The 23,620-nt window shown below is 44.5% G+C and overlaps 1 protein-coding gene across 4 annotated transcripts in view; it reads right to left on the reverse strand.

The window, feature by feature from the left end:
- Positions 1-1,951: 1,951 nt before the first annotated feature.
- Positions 1,952-23,620, reverse strand: part of pkaap (A-kinase anchoring protein pkaap) — a 112,528-nt gene continuing 90,859 nt past the window's right edge. For 2 of the 4 annotated variants that reach the window (XM_077655728.1, XM_077655726.1), the window contains 4 exons: positions 13,872-13,948; positions 12,323-12,375; positions 10,983-11,100; positions 1,952-6,053 (listed from right to left, as the gene is read on the reverse strand). In XM_077655728.1, the coding sequence (XP_077511854.1) occupies positions 11,002-11,100; positions 12,323-12,375; positions 13,872-13,948 (229 nt within the window). In that variant the 3' untranslated portion in view covers positions 1,952-6,053; positions 10,983-11,001. Of the gene's footprint in view, positions 6,054-10,982; positions 11,101-12,322; positions 12,379-13,871; positions 13,949-23,620 lie in introns of all 4 variants that reach the window. The other 2 variants (XM_077655727.1, XM_077655725.1) reach the window with 1 other exon arrangement.

A 23,620-nucleotide genomic window follows, 5' to 3' on the forward strand; every position in this document is an offset into this window, starting at 1 on the left:
AGACGCTGCCTGACTCGTGTTGCTTGTGTGGACAGCAAGGGAGGTGAGGCGGCCTGTAAGTGCTCAAGAAAATAATTTTGCCCCACCTCACAGAATGTTGCGCTTACTTGCATCGCACATATAGTGTAGCTGCTTCTGTGTGGTGGTCGTGAGTGTTACGCATTCACTTGAACAAGTAGAAAAAATTTATGCCTTTCTAGGAAGGGAAAAACAAGCAAAATTGCTGACAACATTTGTAATTTTTATGAAGTAATATATGTGCCACTTACATCACAAAAGTGCATGCGTGCAGGCTTGCGAAGCAAAATATGAGTACATCACTGAATTTTGTGAGGGTACGCTCTATTCAAATTATGTTGTGTGTGTGTGTGTGGGGGGGGGGGGGGGAGTTTTCGCTTTGTTTTATGTTGTTTGTTATTAATGCCAGAAAAGAATCTTTTTTCCTCGGCTTTGCACATTTAAGTTGATAAAAGGGATGCGCTCTCGGTGTGTTCTCCTTGACGCGATTTACTCCGATATTCCGCGCTTTGCAGTTTCGTTTCGTGCGCGGGTGCATGCAAACATGACTAACAACAGTCTGGTGCAACGCGTTGCCTAAAATGTGCACATCGGCTTGCCTTGCCAAGCATGCATTTCAGCACTAAACACATCTTGGAGGCCTTCCAAGCGCACACAGATACAACTCCGCTGCACCCCGCTCTCTGTTAAAGCCGATACGTAGCGATTAAAAGCTTTAGCACCTTTGCTGACCTGACGGTAGCTGACGCGGCGCCTAGGAAACAGTGGGTTTCCGCAGAGTTTACAACGCTAAGTATGCGAGCGTTGTCCTCACACAGGGACTGCTGGCCTGCGCGTATTTAGGCGCCGTTTCGGGCGCCTTTTCAGCAGTGACGGCACCACTCAAATATAGCTCTCGTTGCTTCCTTTCCTGGCCCGGACGAGATGACTTTTCCCCCAGAAAACTGCCTTAGTCTCAGTTCCTGCATTCAACTGTGGCTGGCAAGCAAATGTGCGAAGCTGTCGTCGATCGTTATAAGGAGCAATGCCACAAAGGCATCATGCCGGCCAAAGCTTTCACTTTCCGCTCCCATTCGGCACGTACGCCATTACGAATACCCTGGCCCCGTTCCTGATGTTCGCCAGCTTCTCTGGGCAACAGTACGCACGCGTGTGGCGCCGCTCGTGACTCGCGGGTACGCCATCAGTTCACCTCGACTGAAAAGTCGTCTAGGCTGTGCCCTCGCTCGCACCGCCGCATCGAACTCGATGAATCCTTTGACAACCGACGTGCGAGTCTTTCGCACTGAGTAGCCTAAGTCGGTCTGCCCTTAGCTGCTGCCGGACATCCGACATGATACTCAAGAGGCCGCAACATATTTCACTCCTTCGCACTGCCCCTCGACGCGTATGCACCGAAGATTGCAACGCAGAGGCTCAGTGCAAGCTCCCGAAGCGGCGTTCTGTTCCGTACTTGGTGCCAATAGTAGCAGACGACGGTATTTATTTCTAGATCAGTTTTTACTTTTTTTCTCTCTTCACGTAATCAGATTCTGTGGGTACGTAACCTGGCACCGCCTTGATGGTTACGTCACGCCTACGTCACAATTTGAACAAAATGGCGAAATGTCGAGAATAGGGCCCCTGGTCGAAATAACGCCGGCCTACTCTAGACGTCTAACAAGACGTCTAGGAAGCAGTCTACATGTCCATGTATTGGAACTTGTCTACTGCTCACGCCGCCTCGCGGCATAATAATGTAACTAAAGCTTATGAACAGTTGTACTACTATTTTTCACAAACTGAGCAATAACAATAATTAATAACGTGTTTTCAACAAGTTTACACATTTCTTCTGCAATGACTTTGCGTGTAAACCGGACTGGTGGATGTGCCTATCGGTCAGTCTACTTGTAGCAGACGGGGCCGCTCTCCGAAGACGACGCTAAAGTGATATGCGATTATTCTTTTATTATTGATGCTAAACTGTACATGCTCCTCGAACGTGCTCGTCCAGACGGTCCTGTAAACATAAGAAAGAATACGAAAGACTGTAATCAATATGCGCAAAATGCGATACGGCTAACATACACTGCAACAGGAAAAAACATACGTGGCATTAAACCTGCTGTCTGCCGTACGTGGCACTCGGAGACAGCGAGAGACCTAAATACAGCAGCGATCTTTAATCCTGCAAAGACTAAAATCAATTCGCAACATGTCGGTGTATTTGTTCTGAGAGTGTAAAGATAAAAAAGAATGCACGCGAAAGAGTTGGTGCAACTAATACAGCAACAGAACACATTTGTTAACCGTCACGCCAGCCGTCTTAACGCCCGTCGAGGAAACCAACGACAGCGACGAGTATTCTCTAAAATCAAGGTGCTAATTAAGATCTGGTCAGATGCCGGATCACGTAAACAGACCTACAGCGTCTGCTTTTGTAGCAAAGCTCTCAACTGCACGATTTTCTCCTGCGTGATTCACTGCTAGGAATTGCACGTCCACGAAGTTTAATTAGCCACTAGTTTGCGTACCAAATAACATAATGGAATGACTCACATTTTTCCTTTCCTATACTCCGTGTGCAGTCCGACGCCCGCAAGAGCACGACTCGCTCATCCGCGTACATCAGCTCCGCCATCTTAAGACAGCAAGTTAGCCTGCATCGATGTGGACTCCGGCGAAGCAGTCTGACTGCTTCGCCGAGAAATGGAACGTGTCCCAAGATGGCAGCTGTCCGGCTAGACGTCTAAGTAGCCGTCTACTTGGGAGTATTGGAACGCAGCCTATGTTACACGCTGCTTCGGTGGTGTCAGCCTGCTATCGCGAGAGCGAGACTGGGTGCAGCACGGGCGCCACCGCGCAGCTTTGCTTGTCGCTTTTTTTTTTCTTTCTCTCTGTTTCGGAGCGACTGTGACCGACGCGCATGAAGCAGCTAGCGCCATCTTGTGGCGCGCTGCGCCTACTCAAGTACTCCCGGTGCGCGGGCGGCGCGGGACGCGCAGAGTGGTAATGGCGGCAGATACAAACTTACGGAGGTAAACATCGCCTCGTCTCGACATCGTTCGTTTCAGGGAACTAAGCAAAGCAAATGTTACGATTATTTTGCACGAAAAAAGCCATCTGGACGGCAATATTTTGATCGTTATATCCGATATGCGGTGAATAACCTATCGTTATAAATGGTTTTTTTCCCCATAGACCTAATGCATAAAATGACTCTCATGTCGACCCATCGTTATAGCCGATATATCGTTATAAGTGGACTGCACTTATTAACCGCACACCTATCCGTGGTTTCTCCCTGGCGCAGTGTGAAATTAAGATTTTAGCCTATGCAGATGATGTTGCCCTCTTTTGTTCTGACAAAAAGGGCATGCTTGAGGCATTGCATTTGACTGTACAACGCCAAGTCATTATGGTGGCATAAGCTGGGACTGCGGGGTTCTTCACTACATAGGGATTCCTCTTCACAAAATCCACAACAGTGGCGCATAGTGGGATTCACAGATAGTCTTCCATGAGGCGACAAACCCAGGCTTGGATGGGTAGGGAACTGTCAGTGTTTGCTCGGGCTCAAGTCTGCAACATTTTTTTATTTGGAAAACTTCTATGTGTTGCAGGTTCTCCACTGTGCAAGGAAGAAAGTGCAAATGATTCACAGAATATCTGCTACATTTGTAAGGCGTTCCGAATGGGAATCCGTGCGTCGCGATAACCTATTTTTCTCTAGAGTCTGGCGGAATCGGCCTTGTTCACTTAATCCTTCATTAGCTTGTTTTGTGTTTTTTCTTTTTCTAATCATCAAACCACCCTTCTTTAGTAGCTGTGCTTATTAGGCGTCTCAGTACTCATTTGCCTTTCCTTTGCACACACACTCGTGAGGGGCCTTTATGGGGATTCCTTAAGGAAGTTGCTGACACCTTCAATCATAAAATGAGTATCGCAAGGTAATCATCCTGAGACAGTGCAAGATTCTCTGCTAGACTTTGAAGACAGATGTGATGGAGCATGCCCAGATAAGCAGCCTTCAAATGCAGTGTCAAGGCCTTGAATCAAGAACAGAATTCAGCTTGTATGCCAGCGCATGATCACGATGAACACGTTGCTATAAGTGACTGTAGACATTTTTTTCTACCTAGCAGGCTATGTTGCACATAATTGTGTACTGAAGACAAGCTACCAAATGTGCATAAACTTGCTAACAATGCAGTCTGCCGATGAAAACTTTTTCCTTGCGAGGCTGACAAAATACCACGACCACAGAGGACTGTGCTGTATCCATTGGCGCAGCTTTATGGCTTCGTGTTGAAACTTGAAAACTTCTTGACAGAGTGGTTTAGCTGGAATGAATTGTATTCCGAAAGTACTCTTGATGTCTTGGAAGTGGTAAGAAGTAGACTGCAGAAAGAAGTTATCTGCCCCATTCACGCAGAAGACCTCCCTGAAGATGTCATAAGGTTTCACTTAGTAACTAGACTGCAGTTCTATGTGAAAGGAGTTAATCCAAAGAAGGCAGAGAAACGTGAATGGGCAAAGCACCTTAAACTGAGCAGTTGCTTACGCTGCTCGTATGTGCTAGAAAAAGCTGAAAGAAAAAGAGTCGAAATCAGCGAGCATAAATACATGCACTGGTGACAAATCTGCCTCATTTGTTTCAATTAATAGCAGTGGCTGGATGGCTGTCCAAATAAATACGAATTGTTACTGCCGTGTCTAAATGGCTTACGGATGTGTCTACTTGCCGAATTCCTTCTACCTATTGTTTTCCTGCCCCTCTGTTTTCTGTGCATCTCAGCTCCTTGCAAATGAAAATAATTGTTGTCACCGTCACTCTTTTAACTGCGCATTTGTCCCTGGCATGAATCAAATGCCACTCACCACAAGCTGCTACTATTGATGTTAAGTATTAATAGAAAATGCTGTATAACCCGTGTGCAGTGCATTATCTCCAGCAATACTCCCTCATGCAATGTCCCTTGTGAACCTTTGAGGAATGAATAAAAATGAGCACAGTTCCATTCAAGGTCCCTTTAGCCATTTTGGCAACACCAATGCGGATGTCGCGATAATTCAATTCGTCCGTGTAGCTACTATGCCTACTGCGACGCCTGCCGAATGCGCCACTCGTTTTTACCAGTGCAGACGCGTTCAACGCCACCACACGCCGCCACACCGTGTCAACACCGGCGGGTCACCCCGAGCCGTGCCTGTGAGCACACTACCCAATATTCTAGTTCACTATACCAGTTCCATTCGTTATAGGTACTAGACATCTAAAGTAGTGAAACGGCTTTTTCTGCCAAAAATGCTACATTTTCACATTTTCCTTCAATTTTTAAAAATATTTATGCTGTATTAAGCTGCATTCTTCGAACTATATCGAAAGCCAGAATTTGAGCAAATGTCAATGAAAAAAATTGGTAAGTGCTTTCTAAACATTGGAATTTTTACTAGTCAGCAGCGCCTGGTTTCTCGCCTATTCTAAATATTTAAGCTGCGCTCACCTCATGAATAAACTTTTTTCGGAAAATATACTTCAGGCTTTGATTACGCACATCAGATTAAGTTTCTGTGAATTTTTTGAACAAATTGGAGATGGTCAAGCGCAACGTCTGGGGCGTTTGGCGTGGAATGACTCTGCTAACAAAACCGGCCGCCAGATTTACCCTATGGTCAAAGTAACTTTAACTCTACACGTGTTTGTCAACGATAAAAAAAAAGGCGAGCGTTTTATTGTTTCATCTTGCTAGAAGAAGCACGAGCTGCTCCACTGTCAAGAGAAGCTGGCAAAAAAAAGGAGTAAAAGAGAGGAAAACAGAGTCGCTGCTCCCAGTGCCAGCTTCTTATCACACAGACAGGCATCAGGCACGTGTGTCCCTCATTGTCGTCGGCCAGCCCCACAAGGTGTGGTCGCGCTTCCTTCTTTGTTGCGGCTGGCAGGGTGGTTCCAGTCGGAATTGCACACTGGGGCTCTTCTCCTCCCCAGGGGGGCTGGCACTTCTTCCTCGACATTGCAGCACCGAGGTAGAGGGGAGAAAACAACAAAAGGCCTGCCGGGTAAAAGAAAGGGAACATTAGGGCCTTAAAGCTGGAATGCCACAGGACATGAATCCTCCGCAACTGTCCATCTTAAGCTGATCGAGCTTAATTAAATGAAGCCACACACAGTCAACCGAGAATCGTGGAAGGAAACAGCATTTGACACTGTTCAGATTCAATGACGCTAACTCTGCTGACAAAGCCAATGTACCGGCAAACGCGATTTCAGAGCTGCAGCTTTTCTCCAGTAGTTGATCTCCGCTATTTCGAACCCCAATGCATCAAATTATTGTTTGTACCAAACAGTTTAGGCATCCTCTTGAAAATCCCATGGCACTACTCTTCTTGTTTATTGAACTCCCATTCAGCAGAGTAGAACATTTATTACCATATTTACTTGCATAATTTTCGTACCCTTTTCTTCAAATTACGACTTCAGAACGGGGGTGCGCAAGCTATACGGAGATTTTGCGAACGCATTCTAAAAAGACTCTGCAAAGGTCGCAATATATACTGCGTTTTGCCACCTGTACATCGACATCCCAGCTCGCACCCTTCACTGGCTAAAAAGAAGTTACATCAAAAATAGGATAACAAGCGCGCGATGACACAATCGCAAAGCCAGCATCGATGGGAGATAAAAGACGATAAAATGGAGCTCTCCGGCTAACTAGCAGCAAATCGAACAGCAAACGGCTTGGCAGTTTCGGATTCCGGGGCGCACCGGAGTTTACCGGAAGTTTACTCCTGCAACTATTTGTGTGGGAAAGCGATCCAGATAAAATGGTGTGCAGTTTGCCCGCCCACACCTTCCTTAGCTGCACACCATGCCGATCTTCCCAAGCCTGCCTTGCGTGCACGCTGCTGGTCTCGCGCGAATAAATACAGTATACTGAACGGCGTGTCATGTCCCAACAACCACTTTTCGTGCACTAAGCCATGCGAAGAAGGGCACATGCGGTGTGGTTGTGGACAGTCCATTATTTCTGACGAGACTGCCCTGCCATACGGGAAAGCCCACGTTCCACACACTGGCTGTCATGCGGTGAAACCAGCTTGGTTGAATGGAGGCTACTACCAGCTCTCATGTGGCCTGCTTTGCTTCTGAAGATGGTTTTGTGTTGTGTTTAATCACAAGGTGAACAAGACAGGGAGGTGCTTGCCTAAGGCTTCCCCTCCTTTGTTCACTTAGTGATTAGGCAGCTAAGGCCATCAGGTGTGAAACGGAACTAATGGGAAGAAACTAAAATAATTCAGGAGCTTTGTTTCCTACAGAAATGTAAAAATGCTGGAAATTTCAACAAGTGCTTTTTCTCCCAGGAGTAACCTCGAGCGTAATGGGACGTGTTCACCATAAAAAAGCGGGAAATGCTTTTGTCTTGGTCGTTCGAGCATAAAATATGGTTTATGGCCACCACTTCTCCGCAGAATTCACATAATATAGTTTGGTCTTGTTTTGTCAGGATGAAGCTATGCATAAGGTGTGTGTGGCCTATACGAGGATAGCAGAGAACCACTTCTTTGAAACCTTCCCTCGTGCACGCGACTTCCATTTACAAAAAACTGGCTTTTGTTATTTACTTTGTTGTTAGAAGCGGACTGAAATTTTTTTCTTAACTTATGAAGTGCGAAGTTGACACTATACTTAAGAGGCATATTTACTTTTTTTATTTGCTTGCCATTTGCTTGAGCAGCACACAAATCTGCTCTCTCCGTTGCCTTTTATTCCGACCCAGCAGAGTCGTTTTGTCCTTGTGCTGTGGCTGTTATGTTGCGTATGATGTCACCAAGTAGCGGAGTGATTGCATTTCTATAGTGAAGAGCTATAACTACGCTTAGGGAGTCTGAGTAAATAATACTGATCATGAGGTTCTCGTTTACTACTTTTTCTCTGGTCACACAAATGGCATAACATTCAGCAGTGAAGACAGATGCGCACTGTGGAAGTCTTACTGTTTTTTTCCCGATTCCCTCGCATCCCTCTGCTTCCTGCATAAACATCCATTTTTGAAACATCAGTAGAAAAATCCGTAAAGCTACTCTATTTTTCCTCCAGTGCAAGGAATTCTTGTACAGTATGTTGCTGCGGAGTTTGCTTTTTCTGGAGCTGTGTAAGAGTGAAATCGTAGATCGCAGGAAAATTGCACCATGGAGGCAGTGGATCTCGATTTTGCGCAATGTGAGGTAATGTGTCCAAAACGACGAGATTTGGGCGCATCTCTGCAAATCACAAGAGTGGCGGCCTGGTAGCTTGAGGTTTGTTGTTAAACAGTGTTCTAGATGGGCACTTTGTGACTACACAGATGTTTTGGCAGCAAACGGATTTTTAGAACTTGTGAGCATGAATGTTCTCTCTGTAAGTGGTGGTTTCTGCATAATGCCTGTTTATGGGTGACGTCCTGTCTGCAGCAATAGAAAGACGCAAATCTAAATTATTTGCTGGATCCAGTCATTTAAGGTATGATGGTCTAGAGTGCACTACAGAGCAGTAAATTTGTAGAAGACTTCCTATCGGACCTCCAGTGTTTTTGTGAGAGCACTTGAGTATGTTCAGGAATTGGAAGGCTTTCGTTTTCAGTGTATATAAGTGAGGCAGGAAAATGAGCTTTTTGTCAAAAGTTATGCCTAGAAATTTGTGTTAATTTTTTACAGGTAATTCGGTTTCATTCAGATGTAGGGTGCTATCTTTCTGTAAGCCTCGTTTGAGTGAGAAAAAAATGGCCACTGCTTTTTGTGGTGAAAAACGGAAACAATTTGTGCCTGCCCAAGTTGCCAGCTTATTTACTGTTAACTGTACTTGTCTTTCACATTTTATGTTGCAGGACTTGCAAGAGATCTGAACATCGTGAACACAGACTCAATGCATAATGAACCTTTGAATTATTTTGCTAATAACATTTATTCTTACAACAAAAAGTGTGGTGCTTAAAATATACCCTTGAGGCGCTCCATTTTCCTTAACAAAATTCCTAAAAATCATAGGCGTGCAAGCACGGAATGAATGGTTAACCAAGAAGTCTTTTAGGCTGTTCAACATTCTGCTCCACAGATAACAGGTTCTACTAGGTTCCAAAGAATCCCAAACCTCCACGTTGTGTTGTATGCCTTCTCCGGACCGAAAAAGACAGCAAGGGAATGTTTATTGTGTATAAAAGCTTCTCGGACAATATTTTCAAGGTGAACTAGATGGTCAGTTTTGGAGCATGCTTTTTAAAACCGCATTGTTGATTCCAAGAAGTTCACGTGATTCAATGACGAAAGTATATCTGATATTCAGGACACTTTCAAAGGATTTGGCATGGCAACTGGAAAAGGCTAAGGATCTATAACTGCTAGGAGAGGCTGGCAGCTTCCTGGGTTTATGAAACGGTACAGAAATAGCGTTTTTCCAAGCCTCAGGCTTTCTTCCTAGTATCGATATTTTGTACAAAAATTTCAAAATTGCCTCTACAACAGGTTGGGTTATAGTAAACTTGGTTATAGTAAAAACTCAGATATAGAAAGCGGCCTCATTTCATTTCATGAAGACTCCACATTTTTTCCCGGTTATAGTACAGATTTTTTTCAAAAGAAATGGCTACAGTAAAGAGCGTCTGGCCATGGCGATGTACTTCTCGCGGAATGATAACATCGCGGCACACATGAAGTCTAGGATCGCGAGGCAAATAGATACCGAATGCGCTCTTTTAGATCGCTTCCCCACCAAGCTAGAGAGCCGCGAGGAGAAGCACACTTTTCGAAGCCCTTGAGGCCGTGAGGCCAAGTGCGCGGCGTGCACGGAAATAGTAAAGCTGGCTATGAGCGTAGAAAGAAGGCTGTCGCTGAGAAAGGAAGGCCAGTGAAAGGGCGTGCATTCGTAGCACGGGAAAGCGAAGCACGAGGTGTCCCCGCGTTTGACTTTGTCGTCTTTACTGCCTCTTTAATGACACTGAAGCCACAAAAGACGACACCGTGATCATGGAAAGCTTTCGTTTACACATGCAAGCAAACTCGCTTTATTTTTGTAGCCACACTGTATTCATGTAAATGCGGTGCTTCTGCAAGACGCAAACGATGTCGAAAACATGATAACGTGTGATAACTGATAATAAATAATCATCACATAAAGGGATGACAACAGCAGGATGTAAGCTATTTCTCAGTGTTTGCTTTATAAACCAATACTTCGTGCTTAGCAAGTAGCCAGAGCATTGTCAGAGCCATCACCAACAACTGATGTAGTAAATATTTCTGCTGGTCCGAGCTACTTTATTAGAGAGGGGTTCTACTGTACTGTATGGTTCATTCGCGCTGATGCTGGTTGGGAGCCATTGTTTTTTGGCTATGTTTTTGTATTAAAAAAGAAGAAGACTGTAGTGTGAAGAACCAGCAACAACAGCAAAGTACTCCCCTAATACCTACCATTCCCCTATGCCTGTTTGTGTACCAGTTGTCAAAAGAGTAATTAAAAATGGTGAAAAGCTGCTATTCAATTTTAAAACCTGCTCCCACATTTTTTTCAATGTGATTTGGCTGTTTACAGAAGAGAAGTAACTCTGCCATAAGCTTTCTCGGCACTATGATGGATGATGCACTAAGACTTATTTCTTTAGGCCACGCTACATCCCCATAATCCAAAATGGAAAAGCATCATTTTGGCTTTGAGAGTGCTGTCAAAAACGTGTCGTTCAGGCAAACACAAAACTGTGTGTGTAAGAGCTCGCTGGCTGTAACAAAAGCATGGAGGCATAAGCCGCAGTGCTGACCCCCTTGAATGGCAGAGAGATGCAGGGACCACAATGGGCAGCAACCTCTGCCACCTGGTGTTAGCAACACCACTGCCACTGTGACACCCAGTGTATGGCTGCGCACATGCCAGCAGAAAATGAACAGTGCAAGTTTCCTCCCTCAGTTTGCTTTTCTTCTCGACAGAAATGGCTAGAAAAGAAAAAAACACTTACTACTTGCGCAACGTGACACCTAGCCAATGTCATCAGAGGTGGCATTGGGGCACAGTGTGATGCTGCAGATGTCTTTGACTATCATCTCAGCGACCTGCCACGCCATGTCCTCTTCAGCCTGCAGAGAGTTTCAAATATGCAAATTCTTTTCTCCTTACCCCTTCACAGTGACCTCGCTTATTACCATCATCAGCTCAATACGTCCACTGCAGGACAAAAGCCTCTGCTCATGCCCTTCCCAGAATCGTCCTACAGTCATCCTTCCACTATGCTTCCTTCCCTTGGCCTCTGCTCATGCCCTTCCCAGAATCATCCTACTGTCATCCCTCCACTATGCTTCCTTCCCTTGGAATCGACTCCGTTACAGGACACTGAAGCAGCATTGCTCCAAACACACAGGCCAATCATGCAGCCAGCCTCTGGTTACATTCCGTTTCTCTCAGATGTGAGCTATATTCTTAGTCATGCCTGTGAACCAATTAAAAAAAACTCAAGTGTTAATGTCACATGTTCCAAACAATACCGACCCAAGCTGTCTTTTTGTGCTCATCCCTTGTGTAACATTGCGCTAAACACTGTGCTGAAGGATCGCCTGCTTTGCCTCATTATAAGTGTACTAGTGCTGACTCACTCCTCAAAGAAGCACTCTGCAGATGCAATGTAAAGCCTCTGAGGAACAGTTCTGCTCAGCTGAGCTAGGCTTAGTACCACAAGGGCACAAAAAATGGCTGCTGCATGTTGCCAATTATAAGTCCATGATTTTTTTTCCAAAAATGACCTTCCAAAGTTGGATGGTTGACATATAATTGTAGTCAACCTATATGTGGGCTCATAAGTATGCACTCACCCTTCCACTTTTGCCGTTGAGAATTTGCGTAAGACTACAGTGCTGTAGAAACATGGACAAGACAAGAGGACACAAACACAGGCACTGACCAAACGAATCCACCCAAGAACCATCGGATGGTACCAGCTTCCGACGAATGCAAAAAGAGTACATTCTGGATCTACATAACGCCACTGCAATGCGAGATGCCACGAAAGAGAACTAGAAATGAACTTGCTTAACACATGTAATACACACTCTGGTTGTCTAGAGGGCCCCACTGTGGACTGCATTTTACACACATCTTGGAGTGCAAGCAGAGGGGTGTTCCAATGCAGCCCTTGTATGTCTATCGGCACCGTGCTGGCTCACTGCTTTGTGCTGCCCCACAAGAACCCCTGCAGAGCATGCATGGGAGACTGAGGCGGCCAGCACGTAGTGCTCTCTATTCACTGGCGGCTGCAGCCACACTGCGGCACCACACCCAAGGCCAACAGCAAGAATGGCCACCCACCTTGTCTGCATCCCAGTTGACTAGCTTTCGCAATGCTTTGGTGAGGTTAGAACCTGCTGGCCAAAGGAGAAGAAGAAACAAAGGCAGCACAGAGATCAGCATCACCATTGAAGCCATGAGCCTTCACAGATTCTCATACAAATCAACTATTCATAATGCACCGCTATCCAGGCGCTATATTTCTCGCGGTGACCTGGAAGCACTTTGAATGAGCTAAGAATGAACTCTCTAAAAGTGCGGCAAGATATATAACAAGGTTTGGGTGAAAAGTGGCAGGATCTAGAAAGCCCCTCTACTCGCACCATTTTGTTGATAGATAAAACACTGCGACAGCTGGTGTGTGCTGCAAATGACCACAGCTAAGGCCCCTAACTTTCTGCAGCAGAAAAGTTTAAATTCCATGAGCTGCGTAGCAACAATCTGCAATATTCTGTGGGAGACATCAAATAATTACGCTTTTACCAGACAGGCATCACATATTGCAAATGGACGGTAATAAAACCAAAGGGCGCTGTTGCAATTAGCCTAGGGCATTCTTTTCTATCAATGACTAATATGCCCCAGTCCTGGACCTACTGTGTTGACTGAGGTACTTGCTCTTAGGCTAGTTGGTTCATAATAAATTTGAATGGCACAAGGGAATGAACACAGGAAGACAGAAAGAAGACGCTCTTTCTATCTTTGTGTCCGTTCCCTTGCGCCATCTGAATTTATTGTGGTGACAGCACCCGCAAGACAAACATAGGATTTTGAAAAAGTTCGGCAACTGCGCTCACTAATTTTTCTAGGCAGCCCTGCAATCAGAGGAAGCCGCGGATGCTGGGTATAAACTGAAAAAGCATTTTGTCACTTTCGAAAGGCACCAGTATCGCACAGAAGAAAATGTTTGTGTGTTACCAGAGTCGCTAGTGCTTGAGCAGACTTGAAAGCATGTCCCAACTGAACTGCTTTACCGGATTTGATGAAAATACAGATTAAACAAATATGCCACTTGTTCAGGTAACCTGCTTCAAGACACGTAATGTGTTACATTTGGAACCAAGGTACGATTACAGAGTGATCTCCCCCCACCCCCCCTTCCCAACACATTGAGATAACTAAAGTGAGCTCAGTGACCTTGGGGCGAAGTGTATTGCAATGTGGACGCAAAGTCTTCATTACATGTGTATTTTAGGGAGTCGTTCACATTTTGAGGGATGGAAGGCTCACCAGTGTTAGATAGGAACAGTCTGAGGTCTGGTTATATTTGTAATATTCAATTAAAAACTTTGCCAAGGCGTCCAAATGCCTCGTTGCCCTATACTGGGGCAAATAATTTATGATCCTTTGGTCATTTCTACAAATGTCAATATGAGGAATGCCAAAAAAAAGACAGCATGCCCATGGCTGTGGCAGCTGAGGAAGACTGACAACAGGCACAAGTGAATGCTGACCTCTTTCAACAGTGTCACTGGGGCGAGTGGTGCTCACACTCCTGCCCTGACCAGCTGGCAACTCAGAATGCTACCTGAGAAGCAATGCAAAAGGGAAGGGTAAAAAAAATGCGCACCCGTCTTCTTGTCCGGTTCTGGCTCAAATTCCGTCGTGAGCTTGCCCAGGTGGTCAACATGAGCCATCTGAAGCTTCCTGTGGAAAACAGCCAGTCCACAGATAAAGCATCTCCAATGTGCCACAGCGTGAGCCTGAGCACATACAATGGGGTCAAGTATGATACGCAGGCTGAGTTTTGTCTCATCGCATTTCCTTTCAAACAGCCATGATAGATAAAGGACTTCTCTCCAGTCTGTGCAGCACATGATACATGTCTTACAGCAGAAGTTGCAAATGGCATTTTTCCCGCTTCAAAAGGGGGAATGGAGGTCTTCAGATCACAAAAAAATCATGCAAAAAATTGATTTTTGAAAAAATACTTTTTTTAGATTGCAAACTATATTTCCATAAAATATCCATGCTCAAAGCTACAAAAAAATGAAGAGTCGTGTGGCTGAAAACCAAAGTGTGAGCTTTGCAATGTCATTCCACGTCTCGCGATTGCAATTCTCTGACCGCTCCCCGATCGCAGCCATTTTGCTACCGTTTGAAAGCTCAATTTACGCCCTTTCTCTTGACACCTCTCAAGATGGCATCTCATCAGCACAGCCAAAGTTACAGGCATTTTCCCGCGACTCCATTTCCTGTGACTCAGTAAGTGCACATGGATTTCAAGCCTCCTTAAATCTGTTCTTGATTTTAGAAATACAGTCTCTGCCTTACAGGCTTTTTCTCTGGTTTGCCTCGGGCAACTGAACTGAGCTTGGCATCAATTTATTTGGGAAGAGAAGAGCTGTGCGGCTTTATGGCACATAGGCAACTTAGGCTATCATGCGCCAAACTCAAGGTAATGGAAATTGTACTCTGCAGAAATTTTTAGACACTAATTATCGGTGGTGCAGAGGGCGTAAAACGTTTATTACCTAATGCTAAAAGAAGAAAATTTTCTATCAATGGCTAATGTTAAAAGCTTTAAAAAAGGTCGGGTAACCTCACCAGGCATCCTTGGCTGCGCAAGGATGTTGAACCTTTCAATCAGTAACACAAAACCTCTGCCTTCTTCTCAAGAATGAGAAGATGGCTAAGGTGTATAAAAAAATGACACAAATCAGTGGGTAAAATTTAGAGTTTGCTAAGAAAACCTGCTTCCCTTAAAAAGCTGAACACACAGGATATGTCGACAATTGCACCTTCTCCCAAGAGCAACGTTGCGTGTAGAGGAATGTGTTCATTATATAACTGAGTAAAGCATTTTTTCCCTTAGTTTTTCAAGTTTTGTGCATGAGTATAAAATGCAATTTACTGTTAGCTCATCTCCAGTTTTTACAAACAGGTTTGTCTTCTTTTGTTAATAGAAAGTTGTGTGTGATGTGTGTATGGCCTATACAGAGTCGATATAAAATAACTTCAATGAAACGCTCCTGGTGCAAACACCGAACACTGGTTTTACAACGTGTAGTTTGTTATTGATTTCGTTTTTCCATCTCACTGCCATTTTTCTCTTACATTACTATGAACTAAGTTAATGGTTTATAGGGGTTTAACGTCCCAAAGCGACTCAGGCTATGAGAGACGCCGTAGTGAAGGGCTCCGGAAATTTCGACCACCTGGGGTTCTTAACGTGCACTGACATCACACAGCACATGGGCCTCTAGAATTTCGCCTCCATTGAAATTCGACCGCCACGGCCGGGATCGAACGAACTAAGTTAATGGAATCTTTAAACAGCATATTTACTCTTTTAATATGCTTGTCACGAGCTTGAGCAGCACAGAAGTCTACCCTCTCGTTCCCTTTTATTCCGACATGACTCGGGACCCAGCACACATTTTTTTTTTTGTCCTAGAGCTGTGCCTGTTACAATGTTGAGTATGAGGTCACCAAGTACAGGAGTGATTGCATTTCTAGGGTGGAGAGCAGTAAGTAAACTTAGGGAGTCCATGTAAATAATACCGTTTGTGGCGTTCTCGTTTAGTATTTGTTCAATGCGACGGCGCAACATTCGGCAGTGAAGATTGATGAACACTGTGGAAGCCTTACGATTTTATTGCAATTCCCTTGCACTACTGCGCTTCCAACATAAAAATCTGTTTATAAGCCATCTGTATAAAAAGCGCTGAAGGTACTGTATGTTTCCTCCAGTGTAAGAAAATCTTGTGGAGTTTGTTTTTTACGGAACTGCGTAAGAGTAAAATCGCAGATTATAGGAAAATGATACCATGGAGGCAGTGGATCGCGTCTTCGAGCAATATCAGGTAATGTGTCCAGTAGGCCGAGGTTTTGGCACATCTCTTCAAAACGCAAGAGCAGTGGCCTAGTAGTCTGCGGTTTGTTGTTAGTGTTCTAGATGGGCACTTTGTTGCTATTTGGTGACAGATATGTTTAGGTAGTGAACGGATTTTTAGAATGTATGAAGACGTTAGCATCGTTCTTCTGTCTGTAAGTGATGCTTCATTAGTTTCTACACACAGGCATAAACAGTGTTTATGGGTGACGTCCTGTATGCACCAGTGGAAAGACGCAAACCTAAATTATGTATTGGATCCCATCGTTTAAGATACGATAGTCTCGCTGACCCATAAACTATACATCCGTAATCTAAGGTAGAACGAACAACAGACCGATATTTGTAAAAGGCATGTCCTATCAGAACCCCAGTGTTTTCGGGAAAGTACTTTAAGTATGTTTAAGGATTGGGAGGCTTTCTCTTTTAGAGCATTAATGTGAGGTAGGAATGCCAGCATTTTGTCAAAAGTGATGCCCAGAAATTTTACCTCACTTTTTATAGGCAGTTCGATTTTTTTTAGGTGTAAGCTGGGGTTGGATTGTAGACTTCGTTTTAGTGAGAACAGCACGCCCACTGTTTTCTGTGTGGAGAACTGGAATCCATTTTTGTCTGCCCATTTCTCTAGTTTGTTTATTGTTAACTATGTTAGTCCCTCGCATGTTGCTACATTGGAGGATGTACAAGCTATTTGAAGGTCATCGTCATAGACCGAGTACATCATAGACTTAGGGATTCTTCTATTTGCAATAAACAGTGTTGTGCTTAAAATACACCCCTGAGGAACCCCGTTCTCTTGAACAAAGTTCCTGGAAAGGGTTGATCCCAGGCGTACTTGAAATGAGCAGTTCGACAGGAAGTTGCTTAGGCAGTTTAACATCCTGCCGAAGATGCCAAGCTCTGCAAGGTCGCCAAGAATCCCAAATCTCCACGTTGTGTCATATGCTTTCTCTAGAAAACAGCAAAGCAGTGTTGTTATGTATAAAAGTCTCTCTGATTGTGTTTTCGAGGCAAACTATATGGTAAATTGTTGAGCATGCATTTATAAAACTGCATTGATGGATGCCAAGAAGTTTGTGAGTTTCAAGGACAAAAGTAATCTTATATTTAGAACACTTTCAGAAGATTTGGCGAGACAGCTTGTAAGGGCTATTGGCCTGTAGCTGCTAGGAGAGGTTGGCAGATTTCCAGTTCAGAAATGGTGCCATAATGGCTCTTTTCCATTCGTTGGGTATTTTTCCTTCTATGAATATTTTATTAAAGAAATTCGAGTGCTTCTATGGCAGGTTGGGAAAGATGGGCAAGCATTTTGCAGTGTACCTGGTCGTGTCCTGGAGCAGTTTTTTTGCCAGCATAGAGTACTCTGTAGATTTCTCGGAGGGTAATTAGACAACTGTATTTTCCATTCACACCTCCACTTGTTGGGAGCCTGTGTTTTTCAGCTATGCTTTTGTATTTTAGAAATGACTGGCTATAGTGTGCAAAGTGCTCCCCCAACCTGTCTGCCTGTTCCCCTATATTTGTTTGTGTACCGGGTGTTGTCAAAAAAGGAACTGTGAAGGGTGAGTAGCTACCATTTAATTTTCGACCTTGCTCCCACATTTTCTTTGATGAGGTTGAACTGTTTATAGATGATACATAAGCTCTCCAGGATGTTTCTTCGGCACTGCGCCGAATATACCATGCTAGTGCTCTCGCCTTTTTGAAAAGGATAAGGTTCTCGTGTGTTGGGTATTTGTGAGAGGCTCCCCATGCTTTATTTTGCAGTTTTTTTGCCTCCTTGCATGCACGTGTGTACCACACTTTGTGGTTCTGACGGACCGTTCCTTATGATTTTGGGATTGAAAAGTGTGCAGCAGTAAGGATGCATGTTGTGAATGTTGCATTTATTTCGTCTATGCCGAGATTTTATAAAGCAATATTCTCTAAACTGACCTTTTCTCTAAACAATTCCCTGTTGGCTAAATGTAGCTTCCAACGGCGTGGTTTTGTCAGGATGACTGTTGGTGAGGATTACAGGCTCATTGTGACAGGAAGGTGATCGCTCCCATACAGGTTATCAAGAACATCCCCTTTAAAGTCGGTAAAAACACTTGGTGAAGAAAAAGATAAATCTGGGCAGCTTATTTTCCCATTGCTTGGAGAACAGTAAGCGTGTTTAGCCGTGTTCAGGGGCAGAGAATAAAATCATTTAGAATCCGGCCTCTGATGTCCGTTTGTTCACTTCCCCAATAAGAGGGCTGAGCATTAAAATCCCCAACTAAAAGATACGCCTCCCGCCATTGATTAAAAGTCTTTCTAAATCGTGAAGTGTGATGGATAGGTGGGGTTCAATGTTGATTTGATTGATTGATTTATGGGGGTTTAACGTCCCAAAGCGACTCAGGCTATGAGAGACGCCGTAGTGAAGGGCTCAAAATGAACCAGTGGTTCAAAATTTACAGTTTTTCAAGTACCCCTGCTTCTTTTAAAAAGCTAAAAACGGAAGGCACGTTAACAATGGCATTATCATCTAAGAGGAGTGCTGGATGAAAAGGAATGCATTCATTATAAAATTGAGTAAAATACTTCTTTCTTAGTGTTTCAAGTTTCACACATGAAAATAAAATGTGATTAACAGTAAGGTCATCTCCACATTTGCAAAAAGGTTTGTTTTGTTTTGTTAGCAGGAAGTTGTGCGTAAGGTGCATGTGGCCTATCCGAAGACGGCATAAAATCACTTCCTTAAAACGTTCCTGGTGAACACGACTTAATTTCACCAAAAACCGGTTTTACCAAGTGTCGTTTATTATTCACTTTGCCATTCCATGCGGACTGCCATTTTTCTCTTAGTTTACGCTGTACTAACCAGCGAGAAAAGAAGCAAGACCAGAGGAAGACACACACAGACTGTCGCCGGCGGGTCTGTGTGCGTCTTCCTCTGGTCTTGCATCTTTTCTCGCTGGTTTTTTCACGTGAACATGTACCAACTCGCCCAGCAATTCACGCTTCTGATCGCTGTACTATGTTTATGCAATCCTTAAAAGGTATATTTACTTTTTCAATTTCTTTGCCACGAGTTTTAGCAGCGCAGAAATCTGCCCTCTCGTTGCCTCTTATTCCGACATGACGGAACCCAGCAGAATTTTATGTTTTGTCCTCGAGCTGTGGCTGTTACTATCTTGTGTATGATGTCACCAAGAATCGGAGTGACTGCATTTCTAGAGTGCAGAGCTGTAAGTATACTGAGGGAATTTGTGTAAATAATACTGTTGGTGAGGTTTTCGTTTTCTATTTTTTCTACGGCCATACAGACTGCGTAACATTCTGCAGTGAAGATGGATGAGCACTGTGGAAGTCGTACCGTTTTCTCCAACTTCCCTCGGACCACTGTGCTTCCTACGTAAACATCCGTTTTTGAGCCATCTGTATAAAACTGCGTAAAACTACTGTATTTTTCTTCAAGTGCAAGGAATTCTTGTAGTATATGTTGTTGCGGAGTTCGTTTTTTATGAAACTATGTACGAGTGAGATCACAGACTGCAGGAAAATTGTACCATGGAGGTAGTGGATCTCGTCTCCGAGGAATGTCAGGTAATGTATCTAGTGCACCGAGGTTTTGGCACATTTCTTCAAAACGCAGGAGGAGTGGCCTGATAGCGAGCGGTTTATTGTTAAACAATGTTCTAGATGGGCACTTTGTGACTATTGGGTAGGTGTTTGGGCAGTGAACAGATTTTTAAAATGTATGAGCATGTGAGCATGGTTCTTCTATCTGTAAGGAACGGTTTGTTGATTTCTACGTAAAGACTATTTATCGGCGATGTCCTGTAAGCACCAGAGGAAAGACGAAGCCTAAATTATGTATTGGATCTAGTCGTTTCAGGTACGAAGGTCTCGCTGACCCGTAAACTATACATCCGTAGTCTAAGGTGGAGCGCACCACGGAGCGATAAATTTGTAAAAGACATGTCCTGTCAGCACCCCAACGTTTACGTGACAGTACTCTGAGTATATTTAGGGATCCGGAGGCTTTCTTTTTCAGTGCATTTATATGAGGCAGGAAACTGAGTTTTTTGTCAAAAGTTATCCCAAGAAATTTGTGCTCAATTTTGACGGGTATCTGTGTTCCGTTCAGGTGTATAAATGGGTCGGCTTGTTATGCCTCGTTTCAGCGAGAAAAGGATGGCTACTGTTTTCTGTGTGGAAAACTGGAAACCGTTCTGATCTGCCCATGTCACTAGTTTATTCATTGTCAACTGTATTTGTCTCTCGCATGTTGCTACGTTTGAGGATGTGCAGGCTATTTGAAGATCATCAACATACACTGAATACAGGATGGACTTTGGGATTATTTTACTTATGGAATTCATTTTTATAATAAACAATGTCGTGCTTAAAATACACCCCTGAGGAACCCTGTTCTCTTGAACGAAGCTCCTGGACAGGGTTGATCCCAGGCATACTTGAAATGAGTGGTTGAAATGGAAGTCAGTGAGGCAGTTTAACATCCTACCGCGGATACCTAGGTCGCCCAGGTTGCGGAGGATCCCAAACCTCCAGGTTGTATCATACGCTTTCTCCATATCGAAGAAAACGGCAAGACAGTGCTGTTTGTGTATAAAAGCTTCTCTTATTATGTTTTCGAGGCGAACTAAATGGTCTGTTGTTGAGCATTCCTTTTCATAACCGCATTGATGGACATCAAGAAGTTCGCGGGATTCAAGGACAAATGTTAATCTTATATTAAGGGCACTTTCGAAGGATTTCGCGAGACAGCTTGTGAGGGCTATCGGCCAATAGCTACTTGGTCAAGTTGGTGGTTTTCCAGGTTTCAGCAATGGCACTATCACTGGTGTTTTCCATGCCTTAGGCATTTTTCCTTCCATGAATATTTTGTTGAAGAAATTCAAGAGTGCCTCTATGGCAGGCTGGGAAAGATGGGCAAGCATTTGATAGTGTATCTGGTCGGGTCCTGGAGCAGTTTTTTTGCCGGCAGACAGTACAGCATTTATTTCTTGGAAAGTGATTAAATTGTTGTATTGTTGGTTTGCACCTCCATTTGTTGGAAGTCTTTGTTTTTCGGCAATGCTTTTGTATTTCAGGAATGACTGCGTATAGTGAGATGAACTAGAAACTGCAGCGAAGTGTTCCCCCAAAATGTCTGCTTGTTCCTTTATGCTTGTTTGTATGCCAGGTGTTGTCAAAAGAGGAATCGTGAACAGTGAGAAGTTGCCATTTAATATCCAAACCTGTTCCCACATTTTATTTGAAGTTATTTGACAGCTTACAGAAGAAATGTAACTCTGCCATGAAGCTTTCTCGGCACTGCGACGGACGTACCGAGCTTTTGCTCGTCTTTTTAAAACATACGAGGTTCTCATGTGTAAGGTACCTGCGAAATTTGCCCCAAGCTCTATTTTGTTGTTTTTTTGCTTCCATGCACTCTTTTGTCCACTACACTGTGTTTTTGCCGCACCACTCCTGAAGACTGAGGAATAGGTAATTGTGCGGCAGTAATTATACAATTCGTGAACATTTCGTTTATCTCATCGATGGTGAGGTTTTCTAAAACTATATCTTCTAAGTTGGCTTGTGCTCCAAAAATTTCCAAGTCTACTAAATGCAGCTTCCAACGTCGCAGTTTAGTTGGGATGATTTCTGGTGCAGATGTCAAACTTATTAACACAGGAAGGTGATCGCTGCCATATGGGTTGTCCATAGCATCCCATTTAAAATCGTTAAAAATAGATGGGGAACTAAAAGACAAATCTAAACAGCTCATAGGTTGTAGAGCAGTATGTGGCCTTTTCCGTGTTTAAAAGACATATATTGTTTGCGAGAATAAAATATTCGATTGTTCGCCCCCTAGAGTCGCAGCACTCGCTTCCCCAAAAAGGAGAGTGAGTGTTAAAATCCCCAACTACCAGATATGGCTCTGGAAGTTCATCTATCAGTTCTTGTAGATCATGGACTGCTAATGTAAAATGTGGAGGAATGTATACAGAACAGATTGTTAGTGTTTTATAGCTGACGATGCTGACTGCAACCGCCTCAAGTTTCGTATTAAGCTTGATTTCTTGAGCAGGGACGCTACTTTGAACGACAATTGCGATGCCTCCCGAGAGTCAATTTGCCTGCTCGCGATCGCGTCTAAAAGTTTTATAATGTTTCAGGATATGCACATGTTATGGACCAAGATTGGCCTCCTGAAGACATAAAACTATGGGTAACATTGACCCTAAAATATGTGTTATGTCACTGTAATTCCACATAAGTCCACTACAATTCCAGTGAATTAAAAGAGCCGTGTTTATGCTTTTGAGAGGAAATGAAAGGGGATTTACTTATGTAGTAGGCCCGTTATGAGGGGCCTGTCTTTTTTTCGCTCAAGAGATGTTCCGCCGCTGTAAATCAGGCGGAGTGGGGGGTTATATCCATCACATTGGCACAGGTGCTGGAGGACCGCGCAGCCGCGGCTGTGTTAGTTTCAGGCCTCTGCCGACAGGGGGGAGGGCCTGCGGGATGCCGACCCATGGACCAGCGCTCCCTGCTTTGGCAATGACAGGGCAGCTTTCGCTGGCCCTGCCTGGGGCGTGAATGGCCCTGCCATAGGCTCTGTGAAAGTGGCCTTTGCAGTTGCCGGAGTGCTGTGTGGTGCTACGCCCCTGCGCACCACATCAGCAAAGTTTTGTTTTGCTGTGAAGGAGAATGTGTTTGTAAACACAAAATGCTTCTCACTTGCTTAAATTAAATGTTTTCCTTCGTCACGGAACTCGCGTAGTCCACATGGTTCACGTTCTCGCCCTGGATCAACGGTTGGTCCGCGTTCCTTACATGGGCTCGCGAGAGTGCGTCAGCCACAGCGTTGTTTTTTCCTTTGCGGTAGCGCACGGTGAAGTCGCAACGCTGCAGCAACAGGGACCAACGCGCTAGGCGGCCGCTTGGCTCGCTGAGTCGTCTCAGCCAGGTGAGCGCCATGTGATCCGTCTCGATCACAAATGCCACCCCATCGACGTAGTAGTCGAACTTACGCAGAGCAAAAACTATCGCGAGACATTCCTTCTCTGTCACCGAGTAGTTTCTCTCTGCCGGCGTCAACGAACAGCTCGCGAAAGCTACTGGACGGAGAACGCCTTCATGCTCCTGAAGCAACACTGCTCCTAAGCCCAGGTCGTTTGCGTCGGTTTGAATCACAAACTCCCTGTTTAGGTCGGGTAGCTGCAACTCAGCCGTGTCAGCGAGCACTTTGGTGAGGTTGCGCAGTGCATCCTCTTGCTCGTGACCCCAACTCCAGCGCTCGCCTTTCTTCAAAAGCTTTGTCAAAGGCGCCTGCAGCACTGCGCAATCTGGGATGAACTGGCGATAAAAGTACGCCATTTCCAGGAAGCGCCTGAGACCGGCTATATCTGTGGGCGACGGACACTTAAGCAAAGCCTCAAGCTTATCGTCGCACGGCAGAATGCGGCCTCTGTCGATCGTGAACCCCAACAGTGTTATTCGGG

Source organism: Amblyomma americanum, chromosome 2 (assembly GCF_052857255.1).
Source record: "Amblyomma americanum isolate KBUSLIRL-KWMA chromosome 2, ASM5285725v1, whole genome shotgun sequence".
Classification (NCBI taxonomy): Eukaryota; Metazoa; Arthropoda; class Arachnida; order Ixodida; family Ixodidae; genus Amblyomma; species Amblyomma americanum.